General features: G+C 44.2%; 2 protein-coding genes across 2 annotated transcripts in view; both read right to left on the bottom strand.

Moving 5' to 3' along the window:
- The window catches only part of dmac2 (distal membrane arm assembly component 2), a 64,914-nt gene extending 38,193 nt beyond the window's left edge, over positions 1-26,721 (bottom strand). The window contains exon 1 of the mRNA XM_083985532.1: positions 26,715-26,721. Coding sequence (XP_083841658.1) covers positions 26,715-26,720 — 6 coding nt within the window. The 5' untranslated portion in view covers position 26,721. The remainder of the gene's footprint in view (positions 1-26,714) is intronic.
- On the bottom strand, positions 143-26,061 carry gjd1b (gap junction protein delta 1b; the record flags this gene model as incomplete). The annotated part of the gene is made up of 2 exons (XM_083985528.1): positions 143-992; positions 25,991-26,061. The coding sequence occupies 2 exons, from the start codon at positions 26,059-26,061 to the stop codon at positions 143-145; spliced, it is 921 nt and encodes a 306-aa protein (XP_083841654.1).
- Positions 26,722-27,958: the final 1,237 nt, after the last annotated feature.

Here is a 27,958-nt window from a genome sequence, read left to right as displayed (position 1 = left end):
GGTCGTCTCCATTGACCTCCGTCCGCACCGTCTCCTTTAAATTAAAATCATAATTAATTCATTCTCTCTCGTGCACATTCATCCCGCTCCTCCTCCTCGTCTCCTTCTTCTCGTTCTTCCTCTTCGTCTTCTTTCTTCGCGGTCAGACGTAGGCTGATTCGCTGGACTGTGTGCGTCCCAGATTGGGCGGCTGGGACAAATGGGCCATGTCCTTCTTCCGGATCTCGCAGATGGACTTCCTGCGGGCCTGCACGCCCCGGATGGCCGCCTTGATCTTGCGCCAGCCGAGGTGGTTGAGCTCGGCCAGGTTGAGCACCACGCAGATGCCGCTCACCGCGAACATGAACACCAGGAAGACCGTCTTTTCCGTGGGCCTCGACACGTAGCACTCCACCTCCTTCAGACACGGGTAGCGGTCGCACTCGAAGATCCCCGGCACGCTGAAGCCGTAGAGGAAGTACTGGCCCGCCAGGAAGCCGATCTCCAGCGCGTTCCTGAACACCACCTGGATGATGTAGAAGCGCGAGATCCCTTCCTGCCGGCGCACCTTGGAGCTCTTCCCGTGGGTCAGGCCTCGCGGGGCGTTGGGAATCTCCTTCACCTCCAGGCAGTCCGGCTCCTCCTTCCCTCCGCCGCCGTCGCCGCCGTGCTGAACCAGAATCCCGTTGATGTTGCGGAGCTTTCTCGCCCCGCCCGTTCCCCCGTAGTCCCGCTCCATTATGGGGTAGAGGAAGGAGTAGCGCCGGTCCTTCTGCTTGGCCGACTGGTGCACAGAGTAGGTGATGAAGCACAGGCTGGGCGTGCACACCAGGATGATCTGGAAGACCCAGTAGCGGATGTGGGAGATGGGGAAGGCTTTGTCGTAGCAGGCCTGGTTGCAACCGGGCTGCAGGGTGTTACAGATGAACATGGTCTGCTCGTCCTCGTACACGGTCTCTCCCACGATGGCCACGATCAGGATACGGAAAATTACCACGACCGTCAGCAGGATCCTGAAGGAGAAGAGAGAGAGAGAGATAAACGGAGAGGAGGGGGGTTAATACAGTCAGAGACGTTCAGTAATCTGATGTCCTTCCAGGTTTCTGCGAATGTGCTGAGGACGGAGCGAGAAAGGAAAGGAAAAACGGAGGACAGATAAGAGAGGCTTAATGTAAATGTAGCCGGTAGAATAAAGATTTTTAATCTAGAGTTTTGTATAATCAGCTCTGAAACAAGGAAGAGGACGGACAGACGGACAAAAAGCAATGTATGCAATATAGTGCTCAAAATGCTAAGTGTGCAAAAAAGTACTCCATGCACTAGTCTGCACATTAGTTTTCAAGGCCTGGACACAGAATAATTTAGAGCAGCAAATGTTTGTGATAAAAATTCATGCAATTCATAATCTCTTGGATCTGGCCTTGAAGCAATGAACGCCATGTGTGTGTGTGTGTGTGTGTGTGTGTGTGTGTGTGTGTGTGTGTGTGTGTGTGTGTGTGTGTGTGTGTGTGTGTGTGTGTGTGTGTGTTTGTGGGGCTTGACTTTGAATCAAAAATAACAGAAGCTATTGTTGCGTATTTATTTTAGCTCTACATTCAGTTTGATTTAACCTCCGCTGTCAGGGAGGACAGTCAAGAAACAAACAAACAAACAAGGCCACATCTTTTGATTTATCTCATTTTCCTATTAGCGATCAAGCTGATGAGCTTGTTAGTTTACAATTGTAATGGCAAGTTAGCAGGCACACAGGGCTTTTCCCCCTTTCCTTGATACTAGCTCTTAATGGAGTTTAATGATGCTCTTAATGGACTTTAATGATTAACAGTACAATCCCAAGAACAATACGTCTGTCTGTTGGCAGCAAAACACGATCCTGATACATTATCCTCCACGAGAAAAACACCAAATCTTTAATATATGACAGTGTGGGAGGCAGCTGGACAGTTGGAACGACTATAACGAGTGAGTAAAAAAAAAACATTTGTCACATAAAAGCGTAAGAGATTTAGGGAGCAAGCGAATTCAAGAGAGATGTGATAAAGGAGACAAAGTGGGAGTGAAAAGAAAAATAAGCATCAAGGTCAAGAGGAGGGATTAGAAATTGAAATCGCAGCGGGGAGTTTCAGGAAGGAGATTTGAACCTTAATCAGAGAGAGAGAGAGATGTGAGGGAGACGTCGCAGCAGAGGCGGAAAAAAGAGGAAGAGAAGAAGAAAAAAAAACGACTAATGATGGAGCGCTGCCAAGTCACTGATCCTCCTGATAAGAACCAGGGAAGAAGAACAGCTAGCTGACCACACTGACTGACTGCACAACTCACAGAGAAGGACACAGCTATAAAGGTCATTCACAATTAGATTTAGAGGTACTAAGTTATGGAACAGTTTCTCCCATTTAGCTAAAACATTTTCTTCTGTGAAATGTTTTAAAAAATGTTTAAAAGATCATTTAACTGCTGTTTTGTAATGCATTGTCTATGTTGGTATTTTAATACTGATTATTATTGTCACTATTATTGTTATTATTGCTCATGAGTTACTAATGGACACATGTACACACATCCACACACACAATTTTTTCATGTTATTTTGTGTGTTTTTTTTTTTTTTTTTTTTTTTACATTAAACTGTAATATAAGGTGGAGGCTTAAAAATAAGACCATTGTGGCTTTTTGCCTCTCCCTGCACTGTCCTATTGTTACCCATCATGTTTTATGTTGTATTCTTTTAACTTTGTGCAAAAATAAATAAAATAAATGTTGTCAGAGCTCGTAACTCACAGCCTGCTATCTGTGATTCAAGATGCAGTTGTTTCTATAATATACAAACATAGAAACAAATATATATATGTGTGTGTGTGACGGGGGTGTTTACAGGTAGAGCTACGGCTGCTCGTCTAATTTTAACCGCCTTCTGCATCATTAGCCTAAGTTAGCATGGCAACCTCAGTTTAGACTCACTTAAGTTGGAGCTGCACACATCAGCATCATCCAAACACCCACATGCAGCAGCTACGTCGGCCTTCACTTACTTACATACACACACGCACATGCACGCACACTTGCAGCAACAGGTACGATCAGGTGCTGCAGTGTTATTTGGGTTCACTTCAATGCACTCTGCAAGCGTGTGTGTGTGTGTGTGATGTGTGATGTGCATGTTATGTGGGTCCGTCCATCCAAGCATGGTCTTACATGGACTGACTCGGCATATCGGGACACTTAGTGTTAGTCGTGTGCTTCGTGTTGTTTGTTAGGACACACACACACACACACATATGCACAAAAACACGCACACATGGCAGATGGACCTCAGGTTTCTGTTCCTCTCTTGCAGACATCTCTCTCTCTCTTTGTTCTTTTCTTACTTTATTCATCCCTCATTTATTTTTCAGGTCTGAGAGCAGGCAAAGCACTTCAGACAAGCAAGCTTTGTTTGCTTTCTTACAGTCCCTGCGAGTCTCTGTTGACGTTCTCATGCTGTAGCCTACTCGCTGGGACTGAACTCAGGCTGCAGAGTGCAGACCGAGCCGGCCCCGAGGATCGCTGTTGTTAATCTGTTGATTGATCGCTGCCTCGTTGTTTAGTGGCGCAGATATGAAGGCGTTCAGACCCCGAGTCCCTGCTTAAGATCAACACTTGCTAATCACCACCATTTGTACTAATGATAATCTCATAAATAACGATATGATAAATCTCCGTCATTACTTCATGTGAACCGAGAGTACACGCCATTACAGTCGCCCCAGCGAAACCTGACCTCATTACATTTATCATGGATTTATGGGGGTTTGTGTGCATACAAGTCAATAGACGGTGACATATAAAAATGGCTCTGCAGGCAGCGCCGGCGGGAAGTAGCTACAGAGTGAAGTGCAGGAGGAGCGATTCATTCCTGAGAAAAGGTCAATATGCATAACACACACACTCATCTGAATTTTAAAAGAGATAAAGCTCCACAGATACAATCTAAGTGCTTCTCAGACTTTAAGCTATACGAGTCAAACATGGTGCCGTGTTTGAGATTTTTTTTTGTCAGGATGACATTTCCTAAAAACAGATTCATGAGCAAAGATACAGATAGAAAGTTCACATCGCTCCGAGAACAAACAAACCAGATAAAAAGTCATTCCTAGGTGAAAAAGACATCTTTACTGCTTCTACACATAAAAATGAGGAAAAAATCAAGGTCTGTTTTTGGGGGGATTTATGCAATATAAACCTCCTTTACTGCTGCATTTACTGATAGTTTACTGAGGCTGTGCTGCTGACTCTGAATATATGTGTGTAGCACTTGCTTAAAATCTTAAAAATGACAAGTATGTTGGGAGTTTTGGGAGCAGGGCCACGCCCAACCACTCTGATTCGTCAACCCACCCTCCCTCCCTCCGTTTTCCGTCCTTCACAGACCCTCTGTAGGCGCCAACTAGTATTATTTGTAGTGTTTAGTTTGTTGCATGCTATATGTAATGGTCACATACAGGTGGTAGTGGTACATCAGCAAGAAGTAGTAATATCAGCTGTTCTTCACCTGGCGTTGTGCGGATGATTAAACTGAGAGGACTTTGCTGACCGCTTGATACCGTGAACCAACACTCAAAATGCATTGACTCGTTTTTCGGACTGTGGGAAACATTTCACTTCTTTTGTTTTTAGCTGCAATAAATAAACAGCAACAGCTTTCTTTTGGAGCGATGTTTTATTGACCAGCCTGGCAGACAAAGTTTTTCCCCTACTCATATCCTCTTGGCAACTATAGCCTATACTCGATAGTCGCTCTACACCGTCCTTCTTCTCCTCTTCCATGTCAACTCAGTGTCTTCCTCTTATCCCAGGTTCAGTCTAGTTAACATCAGCTTGGGCAGAAACAAGACAGACCCCCCACCCCGAGTCTCCGTCCCTCTGCCAGGCTGCAGAACATCAGTGTAATCCTCACGTGGTCCCTTCCAGCGAAAAGTAGATTCACTCAACAGTCGTCATCTTAGCTACGTAGCGGTATAGCAACAGTAGCAAAAACGTATTTTCAAGACGATATGTCACCTGCACCGAGGGCCGCATAATTTCCATGTCACATTACGCAGTTAGACACGCGACCGTCATTTCTTCATGGACAGTGTTTTGCTTTGTGGACGATACAGCGCTGTTGTATTTGCGCACTATGCTGCACTATTTGTGTAATATTTCATTGTAAACTGCACAATGACAAATAAATCTTAATCATGTGGGCTAATATAGTATCCACAGCAATACTGTCTGACTACAGTTTTATTATAAGTACTGTCAACATTAGCCACGCAGAGGCAGAGAGGGAGGCACACAGTCACGCATTCGTCTTATTAAAAATAGGCCAGCGCTGGTTTATTTCGGGCGTGATGATGTATTTTTATTATCTCAGAAGATAAATCGCTGGATATTGATAGTCATCGGCATAAAAGAGTTTGCTGGTGAGATTCTGCAGCGATCTAGAAACATCAAACGTCACTTTCTAAGCGTGATAAAACAGTTATACTGGGACATCTCTCTGCCTGACAGCAGCCTCCCTCAGCGGACACAGTTTCATTTCAAATCCCACCTTAACCTCATTTCTCCCCCCCTTTTTTTATATTCCAGGTACAACTCTCCCTCAGGATAAGTCTGGATTTATTAGATAACATCATTGAGAGAAGATAGGAGCTGTCACTTGAATCCACCTCCACCAGTATTTCATAGAAAGAGTCATATTTGTGCACAAGCTGTAAAGATTTATTACATCGAACTCCGTAAGTCTGGACTCTGTTGCGACCAGACGGCGGATCCAAAGGGGGGAGGGAGGGAGGAAGAGGCCCCCTTCTCCCGCACCTCAGACGTTGCCAGATAATCATTAGATGGCATTTGGCTGTGTGAAGGGTAATCTACCAATCGCACGGTGGCTTTGCCAGTCTTGTGCGGCGCAGATGTGGAGTCGAAGGGCAGCGTTAATCCTTTCCCGAGTCTGACGGCGTGCGGTTCACATGTACCTCTCATCAAAACAGCAGGTCACTGGCCATGACCTCCAAAATGAAATATGAAAAAAAAAAAAAGACTTATTGCCGAATCCGCCCACCTGTGATCAGCTGGCGTGTAGAAACGAGGAGTTGGGGGGGAGGGGAGAAGAGGAGAGGAGATGAAAGGAGGGGGAAGCAGAGAGAGAGAGAGAGAAGGGTGGGCAACGATAAATGCAAAAATTAAATAAAAAAAAAAAAATTGAAAATGGTTTTGCCCTTGTAGTGACTCCATTAAGGAGCTTAGTGAGCAGAGAATTCACAATACCGGAGTGAGGGAGTAGTGCGCTACATGTCCGCACGTGTGCACGCAAACACACACTTCAAACACCCATGCACGCACACACACATGCTACAAAAAAAGAAAAAAAAACTGCCAGTGGAGACTCTTTAAAAAACTGAGTGAGCGCTGAGAGAAGAAGATGTCAAATTGCTGTTTAAGATGAATTAGTTCCAGACAGGGATAAAAAGATTATAAAGTCACCAAAATAAATAAATAAATAAATAAATGAAACACTCAACAACCCATGAGGCTCGGACATCCTCGCCTTAAATTAAAAGAGAAACCTGCCAGAGTGAGAGAGATGGAGGATGGGAGGATGGAGGATGGGAGGAGGTAGTAGTGGTAGTGTTGGTGTTGGTAAGGAAAACCAGCAATGAAGGAAAATCTCATCATAGAGAATGAATTATATAATAGCTTCCACACGCAACCCTCTGCTGTAATCTGTGGCCGGGCCAAGGGAGGATTCTTGCATTAGATTTTTTTTTTTTGTTAATGCCATCAAATAGCTTTAGATTATCGTACCCCACACATCCACTACATCCCCCACCTGTTTTTCCTCTCCTCTCCTCCTCTCCAGAGCATCTTTCTTTTATGTTTCTCTCCCTGACTCTTCCTCTTCTTCTATCTTGCTCTCTCTCTGCAAACCCCCCCCCCCCCCCTGGATCCCCTACTATTCCCACCCTACTCCCACCCCTACCCACTCTCCCACTCCCCCTTGTCAGGAATAATCTCCAGATTGTGTCTGTAGTTTTCTATGAAGATCCTTGTTCCTCTGCGAACGGCTTTCCTCTCCCATTGACCACATTCTGCCACACCATCTGCACCACATTTGTGTAACAGCGGAAGTGATTAGTTAATTGTTTCACTATCCAAAAAAAAATATAAATCTAACCATTGATAAAAAAGAAAAAAAAATGTTGCGCTTTTTGTTTTGGCAGATTTCATTTCTGCATTCCCTGATGGCAGCTTCTCAAATGGCTTCATGGACCAAACAATAGATTTGCTTCACATGGCAGACGACGTATTAGCACATATCTCGACACAATCACACCTTCTGTTCCCACCAGACCCTGTTTGTTTGTTGTTGCCTTTCACTAACATGTCGCCTGCGCCACCACACAGTTGGTGGGCGATTATGCAAAAAACATTACGCCAAAACGTTTCCAAAAGAACGCCTCTTTTTCTTCTTTTTGTGAGTCTCCCCCTTACCTCGACCCTTCATCTTCCTCCTGTGCTCTTCCTCATTATCTAGATGTGGTTATCTCGCAGTAAGGGATGTGTGTTTGTCATGCACTCATTACAGACGTGACAATTACGTGCAAAAAAACGGGAAGAAAATAATCAAACATTGTGCATCTATTGCTTAAGATCCAACTCCATTCATGTACATGTTCACAACCACACACACATACAGTATATATATATATATATATATATATATATATATATATATATATATATATATACTGTATATATATGTAGAGCTGTTGCTGGCCCGGTGATCTGCATTATTCAACTTCTAGAGAAATTGAAATGCCATGCACAGGGAGGCTCCGCTGATATTACTGAACATCTCCCCTGTTGTTAAATGTCAATCTCTTTTTAATGAAACCTTGAACGCCGATTTCATGACGTTCACGTGAACAGAAATAGATGCAAGAGGAGGAGTTATGAAGTTATAGAGGGGTTAGAGTTACTGTAGGTAGGAACACCTGGGTTATAATCATAAGGATGTGTCTGAGTAAAAGGGGGGCAACGTTTGATGTGGAGATGGGATAGAAAGGCCAAAACAAAAACAAAAATCTGGAGTTATGGAAGATGAAGAAGGAATTAAATGAGGGAAAAGCAAAGGAAGAGGAAGGAAGGAAGGAAGGAAGGAAGGAAGGAAGGAAGGAAGGAAGGAAGGAAGGAAGGAAGGAAGGAAGGAAGGAAGGAAGGAAGAGGACAGAGAATAATTGGACAAGGGATCGATAAGGAGTGCAGGTTTCGGAGAGATAGTAGTAGTGGTGATAAAAAGAAAGAGGAAGAAGAGGAGAGGGGGAAAAGGAGGAGGATGGAGGATGAACAGCCTTGGTTCGTTCACCCAGAAACCCAACACAACCCCCCTCTTCCTCCTCCTCCTCCTCCTCTTTTTCTCTCATCTCTCCTCCCTCGCTTATACCCTCCACCACTCCAGTTCCCCCTGCTAGTTACCACGGCAACAGGCGAGGGGCAGAAAACGAAGTGAGAGAGAGAGAGAAGTGTGCCGATTAGCAGCTAAGTCAACGACAGAACAGAGGAGGAAGCAAGCGAGTGAGTGTGGCTTTATAGGTGCTTGAAGCTGATTTACTTTATGAAAAGAAAAAAATTTAAAAAGAAGAGAAAAAAAAACCTGGATAAAAAGAAATAATTAAAAAAAGAAGTTCGCTGAAAACAGCAAATTGTACCCACAAGGCAAACTAAATTATGCAGCTGTGTAGAAGAAGTTACTCAGAGGATAATTTAGTGAGAAAATCAGGACAGATCGGCCTCATTTTGGGGAAAAGAAACTCGCTCCGATGTTGTTTTAAAGCAAAATGAGCAGAAAGAAGGAGGAAAACAATAAAATACAGATAAAAACTCTTTATCTTTATTTGTCTAATTTGACAATGAACGACAGGTAAAAACTGTTTTCTTGTAGCTCTCCTTTTTGTCAGCTGCTCTGGACCATGGTGTAAACAAGCCGGTGTTATGGCTGACCTGCTAATCCGTTTCAGATCCTCACCTTTAGCCTCCATCAATACCACCAAACCGACTCAATACTGCTTTACTTTACTCTGCACTGCGCCCCTCCCCCCTTTTACTACACCTCCATCCTTATTACTACATCTTCTACTGCTGCTGCTTCTTCTCTAACTTATTCACCAATCACCCTCTTATATCTCCTCCTATTGCCCGACGATTAAACTAAACTGCAGCTTCACTTCAAATTAAAGAGGTCAGAAACCTTTCTGGTCAAGCAGAAAAGCATCGCCCATATGAGCACGATGAGCCGAGTATAAGAAAGATTAAAGTCATGCAAATGAGCAGGACAAGTGCCGCCACTTTCAAAAAGACAAAAGAAACATTATTCAAAGTAGCTCGTAATATTTAGCTGACTTTTTTTTCAGCTGCAAGCAAAAGTATCTAATATCATAGCATGCTAAAGCTGTGATAAAATGCAAAACTTGCTCACTTAATGTTCAATGTACGGTGGCCTAGAGCTCTGCAGCTTAAGAAAACATGTGCAAAAAACAAATAAATTCTATTTAAAATCACAACAACAGAAATGTTTCCTGGTAGAAAAGTGACAGACACGGCTGATGAGTTTGTTTTTGTATATTAAAACATCAATATCACACGATTCAGTACAAAAGCTCTACAGGGTCATAAATACAACGTTACGCCTAACTATAGGCCTAGTTCTCTGTTTGTTTGTGTTTTGTTTTGTGTTTTGTGCAGGGAATGAATTCATGTTACAACAGCTGTTTGTCAGCTCACTTGATGGCGCGCTAGTGAGAGAACTATAGGCTTAACATTACCTACATTGGTGTTCAAGGAGACGTCAGTCTGCGGGATACGTCACGTGTGATGGAAATCTCAGGCCTATCACGTTTTATTAATTATCTCTCAAATTAATTATCTCGTTATCACAGGAAAACGGAGGAAATAAAATGTATGTATGACCCTTTAGGGCTTCTGTAATTCAGTTTATTGTTGCTGATATCTACTCCTGTTAGCTTAGCATTAGTCTTTAGCCAGGTCCACCACTTTTTTATGTTCCCGGAAAAACTCCTGTTGTGTTTTGGGTTTTTTTTTATCATCGGATATGTTGTGAAATAAAAGCATGTTTGTGTCTTTGCTTCTTTTTTTTTAAGCTGCGGTGAGTTGAGCCTTCTGGGCCACCGTACTATGGGCCTTATGCCAGGAAACTGCGACATCTTGTTGCAGCAGAGACGCTCGCTCACGTCACACCGATAGTTTCCCTGTGGCGCCGCCAACAAACAGTTAGACAAACAGTTGCATCCTGCTAGAAATTAAAAAAAAACAACCAAAGACTTGATAGCGTGCAGCAAAATCTGGAGTAGGTTTTGTTTTGTCATCATCGCTGCCTCTCGGTGGTTTAGGAAAATCCCTCTCGCTGCATCCGTCTCTTTGTTTTTACTCCAACCTTGGCTCCGCCTCCTCACTTTCTTTTTTTTCTGCTACCTCTTAATATTTTGACTTCCTGTCTTAACAACGCCAGTTGGTAACCCAAATACAACAACGCACCAGCTTCTCTGACAAATCTAATCCTGCCACATCGAATATACACACACACACAAACACACGCACACACTTCTCGTAAACACACACACGCTCACGCTCTCTCTCGCTCTCTGTGTTCCTTTGCCAAGGTTTATCAATAGCTAGTAGTTCACAGTGGGTCACCTGGCACCAGGCTGCACACACTCTCTCTAGCTCACGCCACACACACAAACACACATTCGCACTAACACACACACACACACAGACACACACACACACACTACCAGAAGGGACGTTCCGGTGCCTGAGGCCAGTGACAGAAGGAGTGAGGGGGCTGCACTCTCCCCCGCTGATCGACCTTTATCCTGCATCTACCTACACACACACACACACATACAGACGCACACTGAAATGCTGAGACCAACATGACAAATATACAATATACAGTGTGTTTATGTCGCTCTGTGAGTGGTTTCTCTCAGCTCACGCACGATAAAGTTATACCTCTACATACACATGTGCACACACACACATACATACACACACACATTTTAATCAGTCATACACACACACACTCTCTCTCTCTCCCAGCTGTTGCAGGGCGTCACAAAGCCGATTGTGTCTGACGTTGCCGGGTGTTAGTTCCATCCTCTCTGCAGAAGATGAAGATGAATTTCTGTCATACCACCCAGCAGTAATGGCATCATCATCACCATCATCATCGTCATCATCATCATCGTCGTCATCGTCATCATCATCACTGTCTCGTCTGCAGCCTTTGATCTCCAGTCAGGTGGCGTCAGGTTCAGTTTGGTTCAGTTCAGGTAAATCGGAGACATTATGTAACAGCCGAGTTCATTCAGATGAAGAATAATATTCAGACGGAAAAAAAATCTCAAAGTAAAATAATGAAATAAAAACCAGGATCACGCATTAATGATATGCACGGCCTACATACTGCACGCACTGTATGTGTAGTTACACTGCATATTGTACAACATTATATTTATCTAACACATATAATTAGTGCTTATTTTTCAGATTTTTCATTAAAATAAAACAAGTTAATAATTTAAAAAAATGAGTGCGTTGGTACTAATGAAACCAACCAGCCCCTTATAATGCCTAGTTGTGGTTGTTTTTCATTAAAAAAGCACATTTCACAGATGGTTTCACTGAAATAATCATTCAAAGCCTAAAATGGGTGAAATTAAAATTAAGTTTATGCTGGAACCGAGAAAGGGAAATTACTTTCTTTTGTATTTTCTTCTACTTTTTTCCCCCTAGAAATGTGATATTGCCAATAGTGCGTGTGCACACGATGTCCTCAATGTTCTTCATGCACTCAGCGAAGAGTGCTCCTCTATTTATTACGATATACTGTAGTCGCTGTGTAATCCTGCATCTGTAAGCTGCTAAAATGGAAATCTAATAATAGTCTATTCTAATACTGTTCACTTATCCATCCATCTCTCTGTCTCTCCATCCATCTCTTCCTCTCACACACACACACACACACACACACACACACACAGATTAGCAGACAAAAGGTATTTAAAGTGGTGCAGTGATGAAAGTGAACCGACTCTGGCTCGTAGCCCAGACGCGTCATAAAACCCGTCACGATCAATGAATTGATAACGTATCAATAAATAAATGTGTGTGTAAAGGTGCATGTGTTTGATTCGTATGAGCAGGTTGATTTAAAGACGAGGGGCGGCAATACAGGTTTTTTTTCATCCCGCTGGCTTATACGAAGGGATACAACACGAGGCAAAGGGGTCTCCATGTCGATAATCACTGAGGCAGTTACCTTGGCAACAGATTAATCGGTCGTGTAAGGGTTAAGCAGGAGCCCAGACATTAAAAATAGACATTTCTAAAAAAAAAAAAAATCTACTCGTTCACAACGGATCAATGGCGGGAAAGAAACAGAAGTCACACACACACACACACACACACACACACACACAGAGGAGGAGTGGTCACCATGGCAACAGACCAACCAGTGGGATGCCATTGGGTTTTTTTTTAATAAAATATTTTGTGTGTGTGTTTTGTTGTATTTTTGGGCGTGGGGGGATGGAGGGATGAGGCGTGAGCAGGAGAAAGAGCAGCAGGAGTGAGGAAGGGAGCGAATGCGTGGGCGGGAAAGGAGGAAGGGAGGGAGAGAGAGGGGAGGTAGAGAGGGAGGGAGGGGGTCAACAGAGGGAAATACAGAGAGAGAGAGAGAGGGAGAGACAGAAATGATGGCCGTAATCCGGATTAAATCGGTGGGTTTTGGACAATCCCGAGTTAGGGCTGCTGCATCCCAGCGCGGCCAACGTCCCACCCTCTCGTGCCAAGCCCCAACCCAAATCAGCAGCTCTGGCACATGCAGGGAGCCTCCATGACACACAATCACACCGCACATGGCCGCCGCACAGGGAACATCCCCAACTCCCGCCCTGCATCGATGAAAAATGCTCTTATACCTAAGACATCTGCCGCCACCGCCGCTGCTGGCTGGGGGGGTTTGCATGAACACACGTCTCACAGTGAGGATCAGAAAGATTTGGTGGAATTGAATTTACATGCTATCTTTGTTTTGTTTTATTTACAGGTGAACTAGCTGAACGTCACATGTCATCTTCAGTTTTATCTTCTATTTTTTGTTCCACATGAATGTTAGGAGGAGTGTGCCAAAAAATCGATTCACATAAGAATCGCAATTCTCATTTTAATACGATTCAGAATTGATATAAAATGTCCCAAATTCAAAAGGCAGCATGTTTAACTGCACTACTTTTTAAAAAAAGATAAAGATGCACATTTAATTTTGTTACTTAAATAATATGTGATGTTGCTTTTATGCATCAGTTTCCATCTAAGCATGGATAAATGTTTAAAACTCAATAAATGTGAAAAAGACACTTTAGTCATTCTGTCTTGCAAAGCAGACTGGAGTAGATCATGAGGATCCTTTGCACACCGATAGACTGAAGCAGAAAGCATTATGAATCAAATCGTTTTGAACCGAAAATCGATTTTGAATCGAATCGTAGCCCCAAAAATCAGAATCGAATCGAATCGTGAGATAGTCAAAGATTCCCACCCCTAATGCATGTGAATATTGAGACAAATATAAATTAGTATAGTGATAACTTCACATACAGAAACATTTACAGTTTCCACTCCTGTGTCCTGACAGGGCTGCTGATGCACCGTTCAAGTACGTAAATGTCCAAATAATCAGATTCAAAACATATATTTTACACAATATTTCACATTTTACTGAACATCTCTGAACAGTTCCTCTGCTCTTACACATGAGGTGCATTTGAGATGCAAAAATTGATTCCTGGCTTGGTTGTTTTAACCACCAGCTCCACATTACCGCTCTATCGATTAATTTATCGCCAGTGTCATTGTAAAGAAATGCACATGGCCAGGAGAAGGGTTAGCAAAACAGAGGAAGAAACTTGCATAGTTCCCCTTCTTCAGGGTGTGTTTGTGTCGTAGAGCCGTAAAGCAGTTTGTGTTGAAGTCATAACAAGTCATTTAACCATCATAGTTACTACAAAGCTGTTTAATAAAAGGTAAAAAATCTTGCATAGTTCCTCTTTAAAGAAAGACGCTCTTGGTACCTGCAGGATGAAACACTTTCCTAGTTGGAATCCAGACATCATACAAAGGCCCTAAAAAACCCCTGAGCTCCCGACGTAGTATTCATTTCCTCTCTGACAGCATCTTTATCCAACACACTGCATCTCTTACTCTTCACCATCTGATTTGACGCGACTACAGCCTCATTTTCCCCGAAAAGGTCACAGCACCGCTGCTGCTGCTGCTGCTGCTGCTGCCTGTTGGGAGACGGAGACTCCTCCAGTAAAATAGCGGCCAAGTCCTTCTGCTGCTGTCGTCGTCATCGTTCTACAGGTTGTGAAGGCTAAAATTATCTGTTTTACATCTCAACTCTGTCTACCAAGTCGGTATTTTTTTTTATAATTGGCCATGAGAGCGGTGTGAATGCAGCATATCGCCCAGAGTGAAATACACTCCTTGCAGCTTCACTTCACTGCTTAATTGAAGAATCTGCAAATGGGGAATGTGTGTGTGTGTATGTGTGTTGTGAGGTGTGAATGAATTGCCACACTCTTGTCTGTTTGCTCATATAATCATCTGCAACGTCGGGGACTGTGACAGTTTTGGCAATATGTGTGTGTGCATGCGTGTGTGTGCGTGTGTGTACGTTTCTGCCCCTGAGTAACGAGTAAATATAGAAACCACGCTGCAAGTTCGCTTACGCACATGTTTGTATATTTGGATGACCATCTGGTTGTGTGTGTTGTGTGCGAGTGTGAGTGTGCACACGTGTGAAGGGGAGGAGAGAGAGTGTGTGTGTCTATGTGTGTGTGTGTGTGTGTGTGTGTGTGTCTGTGTGTGTGGTTGGCGGTGGCAGTGAGTCAGATGTCTTCCTTTTTTTCTTTTTTACAGTATGTTGGTCCTGGCGGAGATGGTGTGTGTGTCAGCGATGTGTAAGGTGTTTGACTGGTGTGCGCTCGTGATTTTTTATTCATGTGGAGTCGATCAACAAAGTGCAGCGGCCTCGGAGGAACACACACACAAACACACACTCCAGCATGCTTAAAGAAGATGAGCACCACACTGTCTATAAGTGTCTCTCACCTTGTTCATTAGAGACATCAAGTGTGACGATGCAGCCACTGATGGAGGTGTGTGTGTGTGTGTGTGTGTGTGTGTGTGTGTGTGTGTGTGTGTGTGTGTGTGTGTGTGTGTGTGTGTGTGTGTGTGTGTGTGTGTGTGTGTGTAGGTGGGCGGGGCCCGAGGAGTAAAAGTAAATCAATGACAGAAGAGCGTCAGTTACACCTTCACAGAGTGAGAAAGCGAGTGAGATAAAGAAGAGGAGGAGAGGAGCGACGATGATTCAGACTGTGACGACGATGTGAACTAGGAAAACTTCAAAAGACGCAGCGCTGCTCTGTGGCAAAGATGAAAGTTTAGACTTAATTATATTCTGTGTAGGTACGAGACGAGACGGGGGGAAAATTACAACTATGGGCTTCATTAAAATCATAATGCACAAGATTTTAATGCAAACAGAGGCAGTCCTTTTACTATTTGTATTTTTTTCCACCACTCAACCCATTGTTGACATTTTATCTTTTATAACCATTCAGTGTGTTTACATTCAGCTTGTGTAGGTTTTTTATTGGTAGTAGCACACTTCTGTGTATTACTAACACTCTCTTTATGTTACTTATTCATCAGCAACAGTTGTTTTAGCTCCGTATGACAAACAATCCAGACGACTACACCTGAGACGACAGCAATCAGACACTGGCTATGTGCAATCAGCTGTAAACAGGAACCAGACTGTTTACTCTGCGGGTAATTTAGCTGCAGGGAAAAGCTACAACAGCAAAGACGCAAACAAGTTGTAGCATTAAAACAGTGAAATCAGTAACAGTATCCATTATCCGCTGAAAAGATCCAATCATGGAACGATTTCTGCAACACAACGCCGATGTTGTCAAACAGAAACTCTGCAGTCGTGAGAAGTCAAGAGGTAAAAATTATGAAAAGTGTTCTAAAACTAAAGTTGTGCATGTTTCTGTCCTCGACATGTTGGTGTTAATTAAAGAAGATCTATTAAAACTCAAACACAGTGTCGCCTCCAGGTTAAAGAGACTTGAGAAAACCAACCTATTACAAATTTATAGCTACATTACACGACGTTACATCAGCTCACATGCATGCAGGCCTCAAAAGAACTGGAAACTTTCTAATAAAACTGGCATCTATATATATATATATATATTCTTTTTTTTTGTTTAAACCATTGCCTCATTAAAATACAAACTTCTGTAATGAAGCCCACATGAGAGCTGACTTGTCTTTCGACCGACATGACTTGCAGTTCGTGTCAGCCAAGATGTAAAAACTCTGCCTGAGATAAATAATTCATCGGCTCACTCTGATCATCGTGTGGTCATGCAGATGAGAGCGCGACCCTCTCTGCATGTTGGCGTGTTCGAGGATCGATTTTCTGACAACACAGCTGCAGATCCAGGCAGGTGATTTCTTTTTTTTTCTCAGGCCTTGAATGTCAGATGTGAATAACAGGTCCTTGAACGCAGCAGCAGCAGCAGGGAGGAGCTTTGAAGCTGCATGTCCACTTAAAGACTATAAGGCATGGGAAACCAAAAAAACCCACCAGAGATGGATTCACAATTAATAAACAAGATGAAGCTGTTTGCAAGATGTCTTTCACTGTGCCACCTGACTACGCTCGAATGAAATGAAACTAACGACCGGAAAAAATAATTAATCGGTCTAAGAAGCTGCGCATGGACAAACATGAGCAGCACCAAGGGGAGTAAAATAAACCTCCGTGGGTGAAATTTAAAGGGATAGTTCAACATTTTGGCAAATTGGCCCATAGCCATAATCCCTATAGTCACTCAATTTCCCTACGGGGACAAATAAATTACTACTATTACTACTAGCAGTAGGTTTGTTACCTTTAATTGTTGGTGCAAGGAGTTTTTAGAACAGCAGAGCAGAGCCGCGAGCTGCTCAGCGCTACACTACGGAGGCTCATGGGACTTATTGGTTTCCCTCATCAAACTCATCAAATACAGAGACTGCTTGCCGAAAAACTGTCCCCAACGGGAACACGCATCAGCAGTTTTGCATGAATTTGACTCTAAAACAACTCTGTCTCGTAACGTTGTGTTATTATCTCATAGCGTGGTGAATGTGCAGGTCACAACTTGTCCACCAGAGCGTTGTGGAGTTGTTGGATTGTGTATTTGATGAGTTTGATGAGGGAAACCAAGAAATCCCATTAGCCTCCGTAGCGTAGCTCTGAGCAGCTCGCGGCTCTGCTCCGCCGTTCTAAAAACAGCTTGCACCGACAATTAAAGGAAACAAACCTACTGCTATGACTATAGGGATTATGGCAATGGGCCAATTTGCCAAAATGTTGAACTATCCCTTCCTGTATTTGTGTGTGTGTAAGGTAACGTCCGGGTTAAACTCACCCCCCAGTATCATCCTAACACTGACCTGCTCTGTCCTCCAGCGAGGTGCTAACACTAAACCTATAAGCCTTGCTGAGTCACCCTGCCAGAGACAGCCTCCCCACCCCGCCGCCACCCCCTCCCCCCCCTCACCCACCCCACCCCCGAGGCCCTGCAAGGTGAAATATGTCTGAACCCTGACCCCTTTGCCCGCTTTAATCCATTCACCCCCCCGCACCCCCTCCCTCCCTCTCTCTCTTTCACTCTCTTTTCTATGACCATCCATGTTATTGTGTCCCCCCGCCCCCTCAGTGACCACAATAATACCCCACTGTAAACTGTGCACAACAATGCAGATGTTGAAATCAGTGCAAGATTGGCGATAATACCACACTGAAGCAGAGCACTGAGGTTTATCTACTAGTGCACACACACACAAACACACACACACTTTGCAATCGGAGTTGGATTACTCCATCGCATGCGAACGTCACGTCAACCCTGACCTTAGCATATGTGGAGTGTGAGGAGGATGAAGAGAGAGAGAGGGGGGGGGGGGGAGAGGGGAATAAGAAGAGATGTGAAGTGCAGACAGAAAGAAGAAGCCATATATATAATTATGTGCAATTGCTCTCGTCTCTCTCCTCGCAGCTATACAGTACACGGCGGCGGCTCCAGTCATGAAAGCAGGGCTGCAGGCAGCTACACAGCAGATCGGCTCCTTTTTCTCTGCATCCTTCCTTCCTGGGCTCATTTGTATCTCTAGTCGCACAGCTGGAGCAGATCAATCCCACTATCTGCACCGACATGAGCTTTTTTGAGGCTCTTTAAACATATATATGGGTGTTTGTCTTGCCTTCTGGCCCCCAAAATATTGGAATTGACATAAAAGATCTGTAATTTTCAGGCTCCTGAGGTTAAAATCCATGTGGTTTTACAAGATGTTGCCTCAGTTGTCATCCAATGAATTCATTAGTTTTTGAATCTGCATAATCCCACCCCTACCTGTGAGTACCTGTATCCTGTTGTATATGTTCCTTCTAAAAGAAAATAGTCAGAGATTACATCCAACTCTACCTCCCACTGGTGATTCATAACGTCCCTATGGAACATGTGAGACCATTATAATAACCATCCTCTTATGGCGGCCGCGGAAAGAGGTGCTGACATTACAGCCGACAGCATCCCGGGGGTCATTACGTATGGATGGAGGGAGTGTGAAAGCAGAAACATGGTGGGCTGGAGCGAATATACATCCACGGAGGAAGAGCGGGGGTCTCGGCCTTCAGTAAGTGTCTCTTTTTAAGTTTCTCTCTGGGGAATCTGCCGCGAGTGAGGCGACATCATAGAGCGCTTTCTAACTCTCCTCTCTCTGCCATGCAATGTAGCACAGATTCTCTAGATAAGCCTCACACTATGCAAAAAAAAAAGAAAAAAGAAAAAATATCATCTATCACCTCCACGGGGGTTGTGAACGCGGCACGGGGATTTGCTAAATAAAAGCACCATGATCTAAAGGTCATGTGACGACAGAGCTGTAACCTGTCAACAAACACAGGCGAAGTGAGTCACGTGTAGACAAACAAAGCGCTCGCTAATAAATATTGGTTTTGGGCTTTGTGTGTGCGTTGGACTGTTCACAAAGAGTGAATGGCAAACACACAAACACACACACATGCAGGCACACACACACACACACACACACACACACACAAGCTTTCCTAGACGGATGAGCTGAGCTCCTGAGTGACAACACTCATTTGACTCATGGGGGAAACCACGCTGAGGAGGAGTCATGCTAAGCGCGCTGGCCGACGTTGAGAACGAGGTGCGGAGCTTCGACAGACTCTTGATCACCTCCTGTGAAGTGAACACGTGCAGCGCCGTGCTGAGCTGCAAGAAAATCTTCAACAACCTTCCCTTCTGTGAGGAGGACGCTACTGAAACTAACAAAGTCTTACAGGGGCCTCGTCTGAAACCTGGTTTTCTGCTGCTAGAAACTGAGAAGACTAAGAAGAGTATAATCATTCTTTATCTTTCCAAAAAAGCCAATCAAAGCATCATGCAAACATCATGCAACCGCAAAACTGGACAGAATTTGAACATACAACTCCATTAAAGGGGAATTTCGGTCATTTTTGACTCCTAAATCGTTTTCCTGATGGTCACCCAGTATTTGGGGGAGCAAACAATTACGACTAAGGTTGATGCAGGCAAACCGGAGTTACACCATGGCTAGTCAGCGCTAGCGATAGCGACAACGCTAACCCATGGGGGCAATTCTTTCAACCACAGCAAACACTCCAAAAACAATCAAATATCTATGGTACATGACTCGAATCCTTACGAGACACCACTGAACTCATATAGTGTACAGTATAAACAGTATAAACTTTGTGTTTTTGCATGTAGTCACTCACCTCAGACAGCCGAACTCTGAAACATCCTGGAAAGACATTACTAAGCGATCGCAGAGCGCCTGCTCTCCCCGCCACAGAAACAAACACTTTTTCCTTGTTGTGATGATTTATTTACAAAAATAAACAGTCGAGCAGTGCAGTGGTAATGTCCAAAATATCTCCGACCGTTTATTTTTGTAAAGAAATCATCACAACAAAGAAAAGGTTTCTGTGGCGGGGAGAGCAGGCGCTCTGCGATCGGATAGTAATGTCTTCCCAGGATGTTTTCAGAGTTTGGCTGTCTGAGGTGAGTGAGGCCATTTGAAGAACAAACACTGATCAGACGACACAAACTCAGGCCGATTTTCACACGATTTTGTCATGGCCAATACATTTCCAGCATCAGGCTTGATTACGAGCGTCAAGAATGATGAATGGACGTGTAGTGTAACATAACTGAAGAACTGTGGTTTTGCCTCTATGACGCTCTACGACGCCCCAATGGAAAGTCTGGCAGGCATGTCTGAATTTTTTGCATTTCTTCACCTAGTTTGACATCTCCTACGACGTGAACCTTGATATTGACCAATAGGAGGACAGAGTGTCTGACATATTGTCTGCACACAGTAAAGGTACGTTAGCGTATGTTGATAGTTTTGAGGTTTACACATTGGTTAATGTACCTCACATTCTCTGTGAAAGACAGACAGTCCATTTCCTCTTCACCAGACCCAGGAACAGCTCCACAATCTTTTTTCTTCCTTTTCTTTTTTGTGTCTGAGCAAAAGACCGCATACGATAGCCATGATTGACAGTTGGTTGTGACGCCTCCCCAATCACCTATGAACTTGTGGGCGATGATTGGTCGGGGTCATACTTGTAGTGTTGCCACTCTCCCGACCAAGACATGGCAAGACTTTATGCCACAGTGAATGTTTAATCTGACATGGTGAAACCATCATGAAAGAGAAAACAAACTGTGAGGTCTGATCCTGGCATATAATAACTGTTCTGTGTGTGCAAATATGATCGGACCAAATGTTGTGCAGTCTGGTTAAACTGAGACACGCTGCCTCAAATACTACACAATAATATATCTAACACATTCACAACATTATTCTTTCCGAGAGGCAGGAATACTTGTGTAAACGCTGCAGTATACGGGTTGTTTGTGACCTTAAAAGTTGCTTCTCTAATGAGGCCACAGAGGAAACAGATTCTGTTCTGAGAGCAAAAAATTAGTCAAATGAATCTCCAACATCTTTACAACAGAGAGGGAAAGAGAGAGAGAAACGGGGTCAAATTACACGTCAAGCTGAGCGAATCCTGAACGTCCTGATCGAAATCTTGAAAAGACAAAAACACGGATGCAAACAGGAGATTGTGTGAGTAATTTGCTTCTAATAAAACCGTCATCTTTAACTCTTGCTTGTCAAATCAAAGATCTCCTTGTCCTCCAGGTGTTTAACCACTGGTTCTCTTATTGAGAGAGACACTGACTGAGAGAATAAATATTTACTCTCCTAATTTACTATCAAGGTTTATTTTAACAGGCAAAAAGTCAATGAGGTTACTTACAGCTTTAATCACTCACTGAACATTCCTGTCCCTGCAACCCGTGAGCCTATTTGTCCTGCAAATGGACGAGTCTAAAGACCGTTTCATTAAGTGCCCTGTCTTCTATCTATCAGGCTCCACTTCCTATTCCATTATTGGAGATCAATATCAGGGTGGAAGGAGGATGGATTTGCATTTTTAGCAGTCGCACTCGGACCAATGGCGGCTCATGGGGGCCTATGGGAGGCCTATGGGAGCTGGAGCACAAGAGACAGTCTGAGCAATGTATTGACAGAGGTTGGGTAGGAGGAGAGTGTGAGAGTGTGTGTGTGTCTGTGTGTGTACCTGAGGAAATCAATTTACACCTGGCCCACTGCCCGTAATGGCAGGAATAAATCATAGGTAGCAGGTGAACACACACACACACACACACACACGTAGAGAGGACCGAAACCAAGCCAAGCAGCGAGAGAGTCGAACAAAGTTCACATTAACACACAGTCTGAGCAGCTATGCACACACACACACACACAGACAGACACACAAACCCTGACCGTAGAAGGGAATCTCTAGCGCCGTCTGTAATCTTACATAAACAACGAGTGTTATATTTCCCCCTAATGTGTGTGTGTGTGTGTGTGTGTGTGTGTGTGACTCATGTATGACAAACTGACTCGGGCCTGCAGGCTGTTGTTGTCACGGCGGCGGGCTCATCATGAGAGCACGCGTTGGCATCGCCACGGGGACAACAAAACCTGTCCAATGCTTCCTCCCTGCAGCAGCAGGACGGACGGCACCTAGCTGCTGCACCGACCAATGAGACGAGTCAAAGCGGCGGCGGCGGTGGGGGACCAATAGGTTTTAGGATTGAGGGAGTATTAGCGTGCATTTATAAAAATTCATGTCAGCAGCAGCAGTGATGGCCCAGATTAGATGGTTTTGAGCTGTAGAAAAGCCAGATGCAGGGAGCGAGCACTTTACTGTGGGAACGTACAGACTGTCACACACTGAGAAACTAATGACTGCCCGGCTCTGGTTAACAAAAAATTAAGAGGCGATGAATAACGTTTTTTTTTTTTTTTTGCCCCCCTCATTGGACACAGTTGGTAAAATGTGAATGAAACAAGCCGATTAACAAACAGATTCATGCAAACTACTGCAGGTTTTATGAAGCGTTTATCACGGAAAACCACCTGGTGGAGGTAGCCTATAGGAAGGAAGACTCTCCACACAGCCAATGTTGAGCCGACAGATCTATCAGGCAGGCGATCAATCTGCAAATCAATTTAGTTTACGGCTCTGGACTTGAGAGTCAAGGCCAAAAGAGTCTAATTCACCGCCATGCGAGCAGCTATCTGTGTCTGCGTTGAGCCCTCTGAGCTAAATGACAGCATGCTAACTCCATCATGTTATGCTGCTCACAATGGAAATGTTAGTATGCTGATGTGTAGCGAAGCTGTGGTTCATCATAGGAGCTTGCTAACAAATGCTAATTAGCACTAACCCCGAAATACTTTATTTCCTCAAATAAGATCATGAAAAACTTCACTCTCTAAAAAAAAAAAAAGTCAAAGGACAAATAAAAGACGATTCATAGAGGAGAAAAAAAATCAGCTGTCTGTCACATAATGTTATAGTGTACAATTCTGATGGTTTTAATTTAATAAATTCAATGTTTTTTTGTTTTTTTTACACTTTGTTGCTCTGGATTATTCATCTAATGTATTTGGCTCCTTCGTTCTGATCCACTTTGCTTTAATCCTGTCCGGCTGCTGTTGCACATGGCGCGAATGTCTGCAAACGTTTCACTGTAAAAACCCCCGGGCTGTGTCCGAAATCACTCGCTATATAGGTATATATTTATTTCTCTATGACCATCGGTTGCACGCTACTTTTCACGCTGCATTGTGGGATAATATGACTCCTCTATATAGGACATTTCGGACAGCACTACAAAATTGGTGTGGTCACTATATAATATAGGCTAGTCCCCATAATGCATTGCGGTCACGGATCCAATCAGCATTTATCTGGAATGATTCAATTAATAAACATAAAAACCTAATTTACTGTGCAGCGGAGTAGTGTTGGAAAGTGTTTTTTTTTTTCATTTTACTGGTGAGATCACTACTGTATATAGTCCTCTATAGAGTTTCCTCTGGGGCCCCAAATGTTTTTTATTTTTTTTTTATTTCAAACACTTGAAGGAAAGTGTTGAGTTTGTAATGCCAATGTAATAGTCGCTTTAACAAGCGTGAATCAAAACAAGGAAAAAATGACAAATTATACTTTATTAAATGGACTGAACTCAAAGTCCTGGTGAAATATTTGAGAAAAAGCTGATTTTCCTGCAGGTATTTGAAATAAGAAACTTGGGTTTGTTACAAAGAAGGACACTGAAGTCGCTAGGATTCATCCTCGTGGGATAAAATTGAATGTTTGCAGAAAATCTTGTCTTATACTTTGTGTCTGGACCAAGAACTGAGCTGCTTAAATCAACTGTTTGTTAATGTACCATTGTTGTAAAGACACTTGGTGCCCTTCAGTTGCTCACTACATCCTCCAGAGAGTGTTGAAATAAACTAAACTAAACCACTGAGTATAGCCTCCTACGAGCTGGAGAGATTCTCTTGAATCTTGTTACGTCCATGATCTCTGAATTCCCTGTGCACAAAAAAACTTCTTTTATACTTTTATACTTGGCACAAACCTCAGTTTTCTCAGAAATATATTACACTCGGTTCAGGAAGCTGTAAAAACTAAAACTGTGTACAAAAAAAAAAAAAAAAATACTGCCTCTGGATGAAGGGAAACCAAATTCATCACGACTAAACACAAGTGAAGCTGTGCAGGCCGCTCGACATCCGCCGTGTAAATTTTTAATATTCAGAACCAAAAAAAAAAGAAAAAGCTAAAAAAGTTTTGCCCGTTTCCAACCGTCTGGACGACAGATATCAACCGCACGAAGGAGATCCGAGGCGTTTTGCCGCCAGGTGTCCTGGTTGCCCTGCTTAGGTCATGACACGCAGCACCATCTCGTGACGAGACAGTCCTGTTGGCTTCCTACCAACACCCTGCAGACTGAGGCCATGTGTCTGCTCGCCTGTCTGTGAGTAACAGCTCCTCGCTGCCCTCGTCTTCACGGTCTTTATTACTCTTTCTCCTTCAGCTGCTTCCTGCCGCTCACATCTCACTCTGTTGATCCTGCTCCACTTTGCAACCAAACTGCTTCTCCCCCTTCTCCTTTCTTTCCTTTTCTCTTTCTATATCTTTGGCTTTCTCGCTCTGGCCCCGAGCCCCTGCAGCCAGTTATGACTCGTCCAGTTGATGAGCGACACTTCAATTTGCAGTGTCTCATGAATGAGAAGACGTAAACACCGACTGATCATCCATCATAATACCGAAAGCAAACAACTCCAACTAACCGTTCAGCCGACAGACCGAGACTGCAAATCACTTCAATTTCATCGGCACGACGGAAATTCACGCTCAGAGCTTCGTCAGCAGAAGACGACTCATCCTCTGCCAAAACACTGAATATATCTACACATCATTTATTTCGTAAACTGCCTGACATTTATTCACTCAATAATAATTCAAGAGTACTACTACTAGCCCGGGTGAGTCAGTGGCTGCAGGGGATTGATTTAAACTGCTAATTCAGATGTAGGAGTCTCTAATGAACCCTTGCGGATCCCGTGGTTCCTCAGCGATGTCCCAAGAAAACCTCCGACCCAAAATATGTTTTTTGTACTCCCATGTAAAATCATGTCTAATAGCGTCTCCAGAGCTGATGTGCCTCTGTGGCTAAAACGCTCATGAATTATTGCTCCTCCTGCGGCCCGACGAGGATGAGTTATTCAAACTAAAATACAAGACCTCTCAGCGTGCAGCAGGATGCATAAATCATAACTACAGTGACCTTGCACTGGTGACTAGTTTTTTAAGGGTTGTAAGATGACTTCATACTTGACAGGGAGGGGGGAGAGGGGATTGTGGGAAATGAGGCACGCAGACAGACAGATAGACAGAGAGAGACAGGGAGTGAAGACATCAGCAGCACAGCAGGAAACCGTTAATGCTGCAGACGTCGTGGATTTTCTAAAGGTGAGATGTCCTCACGCTGCTCTGGATCCACTGACGTCCAAAAACCAAAGCCTCGATCTGCACGGGCTTACAGCGTCCCCAACGGTTGCCTAACCCTCCCCATCATGTCACTCAGAGGGGATTAAGGGAAGCTAAAGCCCCCCTCTCTCGCTCTGCCATCAGCCACTTTGGACCAGGAATCAGTGACTGGAAGCAGAGGAGGATTCATACTCTTGCATGAATCAGGCGGCCGCTCTCATGCACGTTCATGTTCGCACGGACGGACACACACACAGCGAGAACAGTTTGTTCTTACATGCCAATTTTTTTTAAGAAGTCAAACACATGTGCAGGCATCATGAACACACACACATGCGCCTCACTCTTACAAGAACTCACCTGCCGATCATAGTCGAGTGCTGCTGGACGGCGGCCTCCAGGAGGCGCTCCAGGATGGTCCATTCCCCCATAGCCACGGTTGTAGTTAAGAGGCATCCACTGGGCACAGGAAATCAGGGCTGACCCCCACTCAACCCACCCCCGACACACACACAGACACACAGACACAGTCCGCAGGAGCACCGGTGTTTGGTTTGGAGTCAACAAGTCCGACTTGTTGAGATGAGGTAGGGGAGTGGTTTCTTTCTTCTGATTAGTGTGTGTCTGTCCCTGAAACACACTCACTCATGCCCTTAACTGCACCTGAGATGGTTGGACTGAAGCTTTTATCTGCTAGCTAGAAAAACACACACACACGCATACACACACAACTCAACACAACACACACTCTTGCGTGTCTGTGTGCACTTTTTTTCCCCCCTCCTCTTGGTTTCTCTCCTCTAGGTGCACCTGACCCTGTTTACCTCCCCCAACAGCTGGTCGCTCATATGTTCACACACTCTCTTTCACACACATACACAAATGCATGCATGCATGCATACACACACCTGGCTGGACACACAGACACACACACACAGAGAGGCACACAGAGATCTACTATTGGAGCAGCAGCCGTAGTTTGTGCAGACATCCATCGCTGGCACAGTAGCACTCAGCCCTCACACGCTGCTTCTTTGACAGCATCTTGTAGTAAAGAAGCTCAGGTTCAGGTTCAGGTCCGTACGCTCATGTGAGCCCAAGGAACCAGGGATCTCTGCTCGTCCTCCATCCTCTGCATCTCCTCTTCTTCTTCTTCCTCCTCTTCTTCTGGTTTGTTTCAGGCAGCACCGGAGAGAAGCACTACTACACTTCCTCCTTCTCCTCTTTCTTCCTCCTCCGCTGCTGTCTCCTTCCCTCGGCTCAAAACCATGCAATCTCTCTCTTTCTCTTTCTCCTCCCCACCTCCTCTTCGTCCTCGCCGCCTCTCTGTCTGTGCGTGTTTCTCTCAGCGTGGTTTTACGAGAGGCAGCCCTCCCTTTCTTCTCTTCCCTTCATCTTGTTTTTTCTCCCTTTTCTCCTTCTCTTCTCTTTCTCTATCTCTTCGTTTGCACCCTCCACCTGCCTCCGTCTCTCTCTGAGCCAGTCGGCAGCAAGACCAAGCGTGTGTCTAGAGGATTAGAGAGAGGAATCATTTCTCTGCTCCTCCCCCTCCTCCTCTCTCCTGCTCTCTCTCTCTCTCTCACACTCACTCACTCTCCCATCACTGTATTTATCCCTCCTCCCTCCCTCTCTTTCTCTCTCTCCCTCATCATCATCTCTCGCTCCTGCTGCTGCTCCACCACGCAAAAAACATTTCCACTTCTCTCACACAGCGCTCACCGCTTCTCATTTTGTCTTCCAGCCATGTTTTTTATTATCTTGTCTTTATGTCTTGTGTGCACAGACACCCACTGTAACTGTGAGGGTTTACGCACACACACAGATAAACACACAGATAAACACACACACGTGCAGACACACACACAGACATCGGAGACAGTGCCATGCTGAGGCTATGCAAGGATACCGAGCCAACACAAGGGAAGTGTGTGTCAGAGTCAGAATGTGATGGAATCAGTGTGTGTATCTGTGTGTGAGTGTGTTTGTGTATCTGTGTGTTTGTGTGTGTGCAAATGGAATTAGCGACAGTCATCAGGATTTAGAGTAATTTACTCAGAGGATGCTCTCTCTCTTTATCTCTCTCTCTCATACTTGTAAACACAAGCACACACTTGTAAGTCTCTGTCTGAGACCCGTCGTCTCAATAATAAATGCCTAAAACCTCAAACTAAACTTTATTTCTCACCTAAACCTTAAAAACCCCCAAGTCTTCACCCTTTAAAAAGTCTGCTGAAGTTGTGAGGACGGGGACTGAAAATGTCCTCACTGTCACAAAATGTCCTCATTTGGCACAAAGTCCTCCCTAGGATAGAAATACAAACACACAAA

This window comes from Trachurus trachurus (assembly GCF_905171665.1).
Source record: "Trachurus trachurus genome assembly, chromosome: 13".
Lineage (NCBI taxonomy): Eukaryota > Metazoa > Chordata > Actinopteri > Carangiformes > Carangidae > Trachurus > Trachurus trachurus.
Note: the sequence above shows the minus strand (reverse complement) of the source record. Positions and strands in the feature narration are given on the sequence as shown.